Raw genomic sequence first — 12519 nt, 5'->3', positions numbered from 1 at the left:
TGTTTGCCCCTCGCAGAGGGTAAATCCCATCCACAGGCACTGTCAGCCAATCCAGTTCCCCAGCAACTCCAATGATCCGCAACAGCCACCGCCTGGATGGCAAGCAAGCCCACAAATCCCAGAGCCAGACAAATCTGTGGGGTGGGTTGTGGGGGTTGTTGTGGTGGAAACTCATTTGGTTACTCAGGGAGGGGGGTTGACAGGTGTGGAGGAGTGGATTTAAAACAGACTTCAGGCGAGGGAAAAGGAGGCAGTTATTATCCTCTCGGGGGTGCCCCCAATGAGCCAACAATATCCTCCAGTGACAGCAGCTCACACCTCTTCCATACCATTACAAATACTTTTTTTTCCAAATATTAATAATCCCATTCAACACCACAACAGCCACTTCACAGCATGAGAAACTGGTCAATTGTCCATTCATTAATTACATATGTTGGTGGGCTTCCAATTCTGGAGCTCAATAATCCTCCCTATGATACGAGTGAGCAAAAGGCTGAATGGGAAGATGGCAGGCTAGCTACACACTCTATATAACGTGACCTCACCCCTCCAACAACCAGGGACATGTAATATCGAGCTCAGTATTTCCCTTAAAAAGGGTTGCTAAGAAAAAAAGTTCTGTAAAATTCAAAGATTTTATGTATTCCTTCATGGTCCTGGCACGCAGGTTCCTCCTAAGAGAGCAAGGAAGAGAAACCACTCGCACTGTCAGGACTCAATACCAGAAGAGAAAGATTTAAGACAATTGGCGAAGAATCAAAGGCGAGATGAAGAGATGTTTTTCAGTGCGGCTCATTGTTATGATGTAAACTGCACTGCCTGAAAGGGTGAAAGAAGTAGAGTCAATTGTGATTTTCAAAAGGTACTGCTTGATATATACTCGAAATCAAAAATTATTGGAGGGTGACATGAAAAAACAGGTAAACAATTCTTATCAGATAACTGTACCAAAAAGGACTGGAAAAAAAAACACAATGAATCAAATGTTCTCTTCTCCCTTTTATTAATCTACAATTCGATTAAATGTTGCAATGACCTCTTACCCCAACCACTCCAGGCAGCAAATTATCCACACAGTTCACAATGGCCTGTGAGAGGGAATTTCTCCAAATCTGAAGGAAATCGTCCAGGCGCTATCAAAGATCTCGGTAAATTTTAGAACCTCTATTCAACCTCCCCTTAATAATTTCTGCTCAAGTGTAAAAATTTCCTGGTAACTTCAGGGTTTCTTCCCCCCATTTTCTACAGTTTCCCACCACAGGAATCATTCTGATGAAACTTCACACACTATGTTCTTATTACTATTACCATAATGGTGCATCCTAAACTGAACTTGCACAATATTACACAGTACCCTGTGAGCTAAACAGTGCTTTGTGCTCTTTACAAATAAAAAAAGGAAAACACTTTAATAACTGTATCCATCTGTATTTACTTTATTGGGAGGCTAACAATGTGGTGAAATAGTAGTTAGGCAATTCAGAGCTCAATCAAGACTTAAATAGGATAGTTAAAGCCATATGAAATGAACAAGCACAGCAGTGCAAAAATATTTAGTTTCAGAGAAATCTCAATGAGTTAGCTACTTTTAAAGAAAATGTGCAATACTTACTGAGATGAGTTATTGTGACTGAAAGATGAGCTCTTCAGAAAATTGCTTGAAGTCTGTAAATATTAAAAAAAGGTATTTTTGAAACAGCGACTGTACTGATAACTTTTACAATTATAAGTTTGTACAATAAGCATCTAAACCAAAGTTTTTCACTCATATTGGAACAGGTATTGTTGATAAAGTGTGGCACTGGCAGGTCAGGCAGTATCTGAACAGCAAGAGAGTCGACGTTGCAGGCCTAATCCTTTGAAACTTCACCTCTCTTGCTCCTCAGATGCTGCCTGGCCTGCTATGCCTTTTCCAGCTTTATTGACTCTCCAATCCTCATTGTCTCCTTGGAGCAGATATTTGAAATGAAACGTGTCAGATAGCGAAGGCTCTCCTAGATTTTGAAAGAATAACTTGTACGAGAACAAAAAAAACAACTTAAATTCCAATGCAAATCTCTGATGTGTTTTCATAGCTTAGTCATACATGGTGTCGGTGAGGCAGTCTCCCCTTTTGCAATGTCCAACCCATCAATGCATTTTCTTTACTTTTTCCATGTTTTAATAATAAAATAAAACAAATTACCCATTGAATAGAAAGATGCAATATGCATAAAACTTCAGATTGCATCAATTTTACTTCTTTACTTATGAAGCGTTGGCATTAGACATCTCCATTCTGGGTCCAATGCTATGATAAGGTTGCACCAGTGGGTCAGCGCAGATACATCTACCCAGATTGGATTTAGGAACAAAAAGCCATCATTCAGCCTGATCTACCATTCAATAAGATCATAACTGATTTGATTATGGCCTCAGCTCCATTTCCTGACTGCACGCGATAATCCTCTACCATTTTGACTATCCAAAATAATCGACTTTTCAATTCTGAATAAATTTAAAGACACCACCTCTTCTACTTTATGGGGAAGAGAATTTCACACTCTAACTGCCCTCACAGAGAAAGAGAAGTCACATTATTTCTATACTGTAAGGAAATCTCTTATTTTCAACTCTATTCTCTAGTTATTGTTTCCCCCACAAAACCAGCTGACCTTAATATATCCAGTCCCCTGAAGATCTCATATTGAAGTAAGGCCACTTCGCATTTTTCGAATCCATGTTAGGTATAGACCTAACCCATTCAATCTTTCTTGCTAAGATACATTCTTCATTCCAAGAATAAGTCAAACTAACGTTCATTGAGCTACTTCTAAAGTAATCAAATCAATTTCAAGTATGGAGAATGAATTGTACACAGAACTCCAGATATCTCACATTCATGCCCAATATGGTTGCAGTAAAACTTCTGAACAGATCTATATATGTCTTGTATTAGATGACATCATACAATTCCCTTTCCTGATCCCTTTGCTGTACCTGCACACTAACATTATGTGGTCTTTCTACCAGGGCAAGCAGATTCCCCTGCACCACCAAGTTCTCTCTACTTAAATTATGTACTTCTTGCGACTGTACCTGCCAAAATAGATAAATTCATATGTTTGCACGTTATACTCCATCTGCCAAATGTTTTGGCCACTCACTTAACATGTCTATATCCCCTTACACACACTTTACCCTCTCCTGACAACTGACTTTCCCACTTATCTTGGTATCACTAAAAAAATTCCAGGAGAAAGTGAGGCCTGCAGATGCTGGAGATCAGAGCTGAAAATGTGTTGCTGGAAAAGCGCAGCAGGTCAGGCAGCGTCCAAGGAACAGGAGATTCGACGTTTCGGTCATAAGCCTGAAGAAGGGCTTATGCCCAAAACGTCGAATCTCCTGTTCCTTGGATGCTGCCTGACCTGCTGCGCTTTTCCAGCAACACATTTTCATCACTGAAAAAATCACTGGTAAATATAGCAATCATACATTCATTCATTTCAACCTTTCATTACTTTTCCTTTGCTAATATATTATTCTCTCCATTTGCTTGTATCTTGTGTACCTTTGATGTGGCACTTTATTGCATCACTTTTGGAGATCCAAGTCTCCTACATCTTCAGGGTCTGCTTTATGTGCCTTGAATGCTACTTCATCAAAAAGATTGAATAGATCATTTAAACATGATTTCCATTCCATGGAACATGCTGACTCTGCCCGAAAGTAGACTGATTTTCTAAATATCTTGCTAAAGCCTTGAAAAAGGATTGTAGCTTTGACCAAATCATTCTGCTTTCTGCCTCCCTCCTTCTGTGATCAAAGCTGTTGCTATGGCAAGTTCACAGAATGTCCAACAAGAAAGTTTTTGAACATCATATTTTTAATGTTCAAATTTCTAACGTACAAGACATCTTTAAGCTAACACATAAAACTTTTGATAATTAGATTGAAAAAAAATCAGAATATCAGCAATTCAGGAATTTAAGGTTTTTATAAACCTGACAGAAGTCACCACAGTTACAAGCTCCAGGCGAGATTTCTGCTTTCATTTTATTGCTTATAAAATGGATATTGTTGGGTTTTAGAACAAATGAAAGCAAAGCAGTCTGTATTTTTCTTTGTTTGTTCATTGTGAAATATTTGCAGGGCAGTGAAGAAAGAGTAAAGGAGTGAGACTAATTAGATTGCTTTTTCAAAGAGTTGGCACAGTCACAGAGTCAATGGGCCATAATCTAAGCTGCAGGATTCTATGAAGCAAGGTCACATAAGATTAAGAGGCTGGAAAATTAAAAGAGCCAGCTGAGGCACAGACAAAATCTGTACATCGCAGAATAAATCAGTGGTAAAGAAGAGTTATTTGTTTAGACAATAGACAACAGGTGCAGGAGTAGGCCATTCCGCCCTTCGAGCCCGCACCACTATTCGATATGATCATGGCTGATTATCCTTAATCAGTATCCTGTTCCTGCCTTATCTCCATAACCCTTGATTCCACAATCCTTGAGAGCTCTATTCAACTGTTTCTTAAATGAATCCAGAGACTGGGCTTCCACTGCCCTCTGGGGCAGAGCATTCCACACAGCCACCACTCGCTGGGTGAAGAGGTTTCTCCTCATCTCTGTCCTAAATGGTCTACCCCAAATTTTTAAGCTGTGTCCTCTGGTTCGGCACTCACCCATCAGCGGAAACATGTTTCCTGCCTCCAGAGTGTCCAATCCTTTAATAATCTTATATGTCTCAATCAGATCCCCTCTCAGTCTTCTAAACTCAAGGGTATATAAGCCCAGTCACTCCAGTCTTTCAGTGTAAAGTAATCCCGCCATTCCCGGTAATCCCGCCATTCCCGGAATTGACCTCGTGAACCCAAGCTGCACTCCCTCAATAGTCTTTCCTCAAATTTGCAGACCAGAACTGCACACAGTACTCCAGGTGTGGTCTCACCAGGGCCCTGTACAGATGCAGAAGAACCTCTTTGCTTCTATACTCAATCCCTCTTGTTGTTATGAAGGCCAGCATGCTCTTAGCCTTCTTCACTACCTGCTGTACCTGCGTGCTTACCTTATTGACTGGTGTACAAGAACACCCAGATCTCTCTGTACTGCCCCTTTACCAAAATTGATTCCATTTAGGTATTAATCTACCTTCCTGTTCTTGCCACCAAAGTGAATAACCATACATTTATCCACATTAAACTGCATCTGCCATGCATCTGACCACTCACCTAACTTGTCCAGGTCACCCTGTAATCTCCTAACATCCTCATCACATTTCACCCTGCCGCCCAGCTTAGTATTATCAGCAAATTTGCTAATGTTATTGCTAATACCATCTTCTATATCATTAACATATATTGTAAAAAGCTGCGGTCCCAGTACTGATCCCTGCGGTACCCCACTGGTCACTGCCTGCCATTCCGAAATGGAGCCGTTTATCACTACTCTTTGTTTCCTATCAGCCAACCAACTTTCAATCCAAGTTAGTACTTTGCCCCCAATACCACGCTCCCTAATTTTGCTCACTAACCTCCTATGTGAGACTTTATCAAAAGTTTTCGGAAAGTCCAGGCGCATCACATCTACTGGATCTCCCTCGTCCATCTTCAGAGTTACATCCTCAAAAAATTCCAGAAGATTAGTCAAGCATGATTTCTCCTTCATAAATCCATGCTGACTCTGACCTATCCTGTTTAGAAGTGTGGCTATCTCTTCCTGTCCCCATTAAATTCCCTTCATCCTTTCTTCAATGAATATTACTGTAGCTGAGGTGGGCAATTTTCCACGCCGAAGGACAGGAAGAGATGCAGAGAAGTGCACCAGGTAATACAGAAACTTTAAAAGCCACAGACCTGATAAGTGCAACCAAACACTGATACAGTGACCTCTGACAGACTTCTGGCTTTGAGAGGTGAAGGGAGTTCATCAAGAAATGTGATAACAGAAAGAGTACCTATGAAGCTATTGCAAATACAGCAAGTATACCTTAGTAAATAACTGGGGATACTTTCCGAAGAAAGTAAACTGATAACTGGAGAGAAATGCTCTGTCAGATTTAGAAAGAATTTTGAGAAAGCAATGTGGAAACATTTAAACCTGACATTTCGGAGAAAGACTGTCAGTTAATGGATACAAATGAGACTACTTGTTGCACGAAGGAAGTATGAATGAATCAACACTGAAATGGTGATCAAAAAAAGGCAGATACCAGAGAGTCACTTAAGGAAGAAAATATAATGCGGGCAAATGCAAGAAATGTTAGAGATAAAAAGACTGCCCAGGCACACAGAAACAATATCATAGAAATATTAAAAACATGACAAATTCCAGAACCTATTGTTAAAAGGTACAAAGTGGTTATTGAAAATAAATCCCTGTCTTACTAAAGCATGAGTTTCTGGTACCATTGGTCCCTGACAGCAAAAGCCATTCTTAGCACAACTCCAATATGTATTTATTAGGATGAGGTTTTCTGAAATCAGCCACTCAAATAACATCCCAAAACCAAAAATAAGTGGCATTTCCATGCTTCTCTGCTTCAAAACTCAACCTCCGATAATCATTCGCTTCAAAAACATATTTTTAAAAAGTTTGTACGAACAAGCCATTATTTCCTCAACTTGTAATCAGGCAATGGCCTCAGATGTGGAGTGGCATCAGAGAACACATTTTTAAGAGCATTTTCATGAGGTTGTGTCATGCACACGGATGTGAAGTTTAATCACAGGACTGGCAAAGACGATTCTACTTTGGTGGCACAGTGGCACAGTGGTTAGCACTGCTGCCTCACAACGCCAGAGACCCGGGTTCAATTCCTGCCTCAGGCGACCGACTGCGTGGAGTTTGCACATTCTCTCTGTGTCTGCGTGGGTTTCCTCCGGGTGCTCCGGTTTCCTCCCACAGTCCAAAAATGTGCAGGTTAGGTGAATTGGCCATGCTAAATTGCCTGCAGTGTTAGGTGCAGAGGTAAACGTAGGAGAATGGGTCTGGTGGGTTGCGCTTCGGCAGGTCGGTGTGGAATTGTTGGGCCGAAGGGCCTGTTTCACACTGTAAGTAATCTAATCTAAAAAGACCGAGCTGACTTTGAATCATATTCCCAGGATGATGATTTAGCAAAGCAGACTGTTTTATGAAAATTGCTCAATTCCCCACAATATAAAGAGAACAAAAATCTGGTTGACTCCTATGATGGGACTACAACTTTGCATCTTTTACACAGGAAAACATCTCAAAGCACTCCACACAAGTATTATCCGATGAACAAACTGAGGGCACATGAAGAACATAGAACAGTACAGCACAGAACAGGCCCTTCAGCCCATGATGAAGTGCCGACCATTGATCCTCATGTATGCATCCTCAAATTTCTGTGACCATATGCATGTCCAGCAATCTCTTAAATATCCCCAATGACCTCGCTTCCACAAGTGTTGCTGGCAACGCATTCCATGCTCTCACAACTTTCTGTGTAAAGAACCCGCATCCCCTCTATACTTTCCTCCAACCAGCTTAAAACTATGACCCCTCGTGTTAGCCATTTCCGCCCTGGGTAATAGTTTCTGGCTATCGACTCTATCTATGCCTCTCATTATCTTGTATACCTCAATTAGGTCCCCTCTCCTCCTTTTCTCTAATGAAAAAAGTCCAAGCTCAGTCAAGCTCTCTTCATAAGATAAGCCTTCCAGTCCAGGCAGCATTCTGGTAAACCTCCTTTGAACCCTCTTCAAAGCATCCACATCTTTCCTATAATAGGGCGACCAGAACTGGATGCATTATTCCAAGTGCGGCCTCACCAAAGTTTTATAGAGCTGCAACAAGATCTCACGCCTCTTAAACTCAATCCCCCTGTTGATGAAAGCCAAAACACCATATGTTTTCGGAACAACCCTGTCCACTTGGGTGGTCATTTTAAGGGATCTATGTACCTGCACACCAAGATCCCTCTGTTCCTCCACACTGCTAAGAATCCTATCCTTAATCCTGTACTCAGCTTTCAAATTCGACCTTCCAAAATGCATCACCTCACATTTATCCAGGTTGAACTCCATCTGCCACCTCTCAGCCCAGCTCTGCATCCTGTCAATGTCCCGCTGCAGCCTACAACAGCCCTCTATACTGTCAATGACACCTCCAACCTTTGTGTCGTCTGCACACTTGCTGACCCATCCTTCAATCCCTTAATAAAAATTACAAACAGTAGAGGCCCAAGGACAGAACCCTGTGGAACACCACACACCACTGACTTCCAGGCAGAATATTTTCCTTCTACTACCACTCGCTGTCTTCTGTTGGCCAGCCAATTCTGTATCCAGACAGTCAAGTTCCCCTGTATCCCATTCCTTCTGATCTTCTGAATGAGCCTACCGTGAGGAACCTTATCAAATGCCTTGCTGAAGTCCATATACACCACATCCACAGCTCAACCCTCATCAACGTTTCTAGTCACATCCTCAAAGAACTCGATAAGGTTTGTGAGGCATGACCTGCCCCTCACAAAGCCGTGTTGACTGCATTTAATCAAGCCATGCTCTTCCAGATGGTCATAAATCCTATCCCTCAGAATCCTTTCTAATACCTTGCAGATGACACACGTGAGACTTACTGGTCTGTAATTGCTGGGGATTTCTCTATTTCCTTTCTTGAAGAGAGGAATTACATTTGCCTCTCTCCAGTCCTCAGGTACGACTCCAGTGGAGAGCGAGGATGCAAAGATCTTTGCAAGTGGCGAAGCAATTGCATTTCTCATTTCCCAAAGCAGCCGAGGACAAATCTGGTGGGCCTGGCGACTTGTCAATCTTAATGTTTGACAAAATTTTCAGCACATCAGTTTCCACTATCTCTACCCATTCCAGCATGCACACTTGCTCTTTAAAGGTTTCATTCACTACAAAGTTCGTTTCTTTCATAAAGACAGAAGCAAAAAACTCATTTAGGGCTTCCCCTACCTCCCCAGACAAGTTTGCTATGCTATTCCTAATCGGCCCTACTCTTTCTTTGGCCATTCTCTTATTCCTCACATACGTGTAAAATGCCTTTGTGCCAAGCCTAATCTGTTCTACCAAGCCTTTCTCGTGCCCCCTCCTGGCTCTCCTCAGGCCATTTTTGAGCTCCTTCCTTGCCTGCCTGTAATCCTCTAGAGCTGAGCTTGACCCTAGCTTCCTCCACCTTATGTAAGCTACCTTCTTCCTTTTGACGAGACGCTCCACGCTCTCGGCATCCAAGGTTCCTTTATCTTACCCGTTCTTGCCTGTCTCAGAGGGACATCTTTATTCATCACTCGCAACAACTGTTCTTTAAACAGTCTCCACATGTCTATCGTGCCTTTACCATGGAACAATTGCTCCCAGTCCATGCTTCCTAACTCATGTCTAATCGCATCATAGTTTCCTCTTGCCCAATTAAATATCCTCCCATTTTGCCTAATTCTCTCCTTCTCCATAGCTATGTGGAATGTGAGGCAGTTGTGGTCACTGTCACCAAAATGCTGTCCCACCACAAGATCTAATACCTCCCCCGGCTCGTTTCCGAGCATCAAGTCTAGAATGGCCTCTCCCTTCGTCGGCCTGTCAACGTCCTGATTTAGAAAACCCTCCTGAACACACCTTACAAAAGCAGTTCCATTCAAATCTTCTGCTTGAAGGAGGTTCCAATCAATATTGGGAAAGTTAAAGTCACCCATTGCAACAACCCTACTACGTCCACACTTTTCCAAAATCTGCTGACCTATGCTTTCTTCCATCTCCCTGCTGCTATTGGGGGGCCTGTAGTAAACCCCTAATGAGGTGACTGCTCCCTTGCTGTTCCTAGTTTCTGCCCATACTGACTCGGTACACAGATCTACCTCGACAATGGAAGCTTCTATAGCTGTGATACCCTCTCTGATTAGTAGTGCTACATCCCCTCCTCTTCCCCCCCCCCCCCCCCCATTCTTTTTAAATGCTCTAAACCCTGGAACATCCAGCAACCATTCCTGCCCCTGAGAAACCCATGTCTCTGTTATGGCCACAACATCATAGCACCAGGTACTGATCCATGCTCTAAGGTCATCACTTTTATTCCTGATACTCCTTGCGTTAAAGCAAACACACTTTAACTGATCCCTTGGTTCCTTCCCAGGAAAATCCTTCCCACTAGCTGGTCTACCTCTTGCTATTGCCTCATCTGCATCAACTCTCACCTCCGGTATACAGCTCAGGTTCCCACCCCCCTGCCATACTCGTTTAAACCCTCTCGAACTACTCGAGCAAATCTTCCACGCAGGACATTGGTCCCCTTCCAGGTCAGATGCAACCCGTCCTTCTTGTACAGGTCCCACCTTCCCCAGAAGGCATCCCAATTGTCTACATATCTGAAGCCCTCCCTCCTACACCAGCTGCGCAGCCACGTGTTAAGCTGCGCCCGCTCCCTGTTCCTCACCTCGCTATCTCGTGGCACCGGTAATAAACTAGAGAACACTACTCTGTTCGTCCTGCTTTGCAGCTTCCATCTTAACTCCCTGAAATCAGTTTTTATATCCTTATTCCTTTTTCTGGCTCTATCATTAGTGCCAATATGTACCACGATTTCTGGCTGCTCGCCCTCCCCTTTTAGAACCTTATACACCCGATCGGAGATGTCCCGGACCCTGGCACCAGGGAGGCAACATACCTTCCGGGAATCCCGATCCTGACCACAAAATCTCCTGTCGATTCCCCTAACTATCGAATCCCCTACCATGAGTACTTTCCTATTCTGTCCCCTTCCTTTCTTTGCCACAGTGTCAGGCCCAGTGCCAGAGAACTGACTGCTATGGCTTTCCTTTGGTAGGTTCACCCCCCCCCGCACCCCCCACCCCCCACCCCCAACCCCCAGCAGTATCCAAAACGGTATACTTATTGCTGAGGGGATCTCTGCACTGTCTGTCTGTCTCCTTTCCTCCCCCTGACTGTAACCCATCTATCCTTGTCCTGAGCCATAAGAGTGACCAACTCCAGGTAACTCCTCTCAATTACCCCCTCAGCCTCCCGAGTGATCTGTAATTCATTCAGCTCCAGCTCCAATTCCCTAACACTGTTTTCAAGGAGCTGGAGTTGGGTGCACTTCCCACAGATGTAGCCAGTGGAGACGTGCGCCATGTCTCCCACCTGCCACATTCTGCAGGAGGAGCAAGCAACTGCCCGAGTCTCCATACCCGACTTATCTGAACACCCACTCAGTACTAAAGTAGAAAGTTTAGTTCAAGTTGCTATAAAATTAAAGGCAAGCAAAGGCTTAGTCAAAGATGTTAAGGAGTATTTTAAAGGATACAAAGAGAGTTAGAGCAGCTGCAGAAGATGTGCAGCATGACCATGAGGTGATTTAAAGGCAAGACCAAGGTGGCAAGTGATCCATTCTGGGAGAATATCACCATGGCAGCAAAGTTAAAAGTAACCCTAAGTGTGCATCAATGAATAGTTTTTAAAATGATAATAATCTTGACAGCGATTTTACCATCTATTCAGTCATATCCAGTTAACAATCTGCTGCTAGGCCAGAACTTTCTTGTACACAACGCACTGTAAAAGGAATAATGAACTCTTTCTTTCGCAAAGTACAAGCCTCATGACCAAAGTGAACAGCAGATGACTGCATCAATGAGGCACTTTGCAGCATGCACTGAGCTTTTCATTTTTTGCATACAAAGGATTCATTCATAAAATCTCCAAGACAAGCCCAGATAAAAAGTATTGAATCAATGCCACAGTTTACAGGACTTATTACAATCATTTTATTTCAATAGATATGAAGAAAATTTCTTGCCCTAGTTCAGTAAATTCTATTCACTGCCACATTTCTAGAACATGTGAAGTACATGGTGAAAGCCAACAATCCCTTGTGAACCTTATAAGTCAATGCAAATCCATGACCGAGCACTGAAGGGGAAGCCATTCTTATTCCTTTTACTTCACTGTCACACCATTGCTGTGCACTAATCAGTAATGATTCTCTTTTCATGTCCAGCCTTACAGGCATAGAGTTCTAAAGCACAGAAAAAGGCCCCTTGGTCCATCAACTCTGTGCTAGTCGAAACAAATACTAATTATTCTAATTTCTTTTTTCCAGCTTGGCCCACAGTTTTGAATGCCTTGGCACCACACATGTACATCTAAATGCTTCTTAAATGTTTGATGTGTGGGGATTACATTGTCTGGTTCTTTGCAACTGTGACTGAAATTGTACATTTGACAAGACACGTATGATGGTATAAGAAATAAATCCATTTAATTTAACCAATTATTTTAAATAACAAGTTACTTTCTGAATGAACGATTCCTGCACTACAATCTTACAACAGATTTCCCAAGTAATTACAGAAGCAACACAAGCCAAACTCCATAGATTACTATATTACACTGCAAAGTAAAACAAAAGCTGCTTTGTTTTACAGAGTTTGTGTACCATCATTAAACATTGAGAATTAAAGCCTGAAAGTTATTACTTCTGATAGAAGCAGCCAAACACAACATTGGATGTATATCATTCCACTTTATGCTATCTTAGTGTAAACATTCTTAGAATA

At 42.4% G+C, this 12519-nt stretch overlaps 1 protein-coding gene across 2 annotated transcripts in view; it reads right to left on the bottom strand.

Moving 5' to 3' along the window:
* The window catches only part of LOC132815734 (tensin-3-like), a 449058-nt gene that overhangs the window by 171363 nt on the left and 265176 nt on the right, over positions 1-12519 (bottom strand). For both annotated transcript variants that reach the window (XM_060824846.1, XM_060824847.1), the window contains one exon: positions 1616-1668. In XM_060824846.1, coding sequence (XP_060680829.1) covers positions 1616-1668 — 53 coding nt within the window. The remainder of the gene's footprint in view (positions 1-1615; positions 1669-12519) is intronic.

The sequence above is a fragment of the Hemiscyllium ocellatum genome, chromosome 5 (assembly GCF_020745735.1).
Source record: "Hemiscyllium ocellatum isolate sHemOce1 chromosome 5, sHemOce1.pat.X.cur, whole genome shotgun sequence".
Lineage (NCBI taxonomy): Eukaryota > Metazoa > Chordata > Chondrichthyes > Orectolobiformes > Hemiscylliidae > Hemiscyllium > Hemiscyllium ocellatum.
This window is presented reverse-complemented; position numbering and strand designations above follow the sequence as displayed.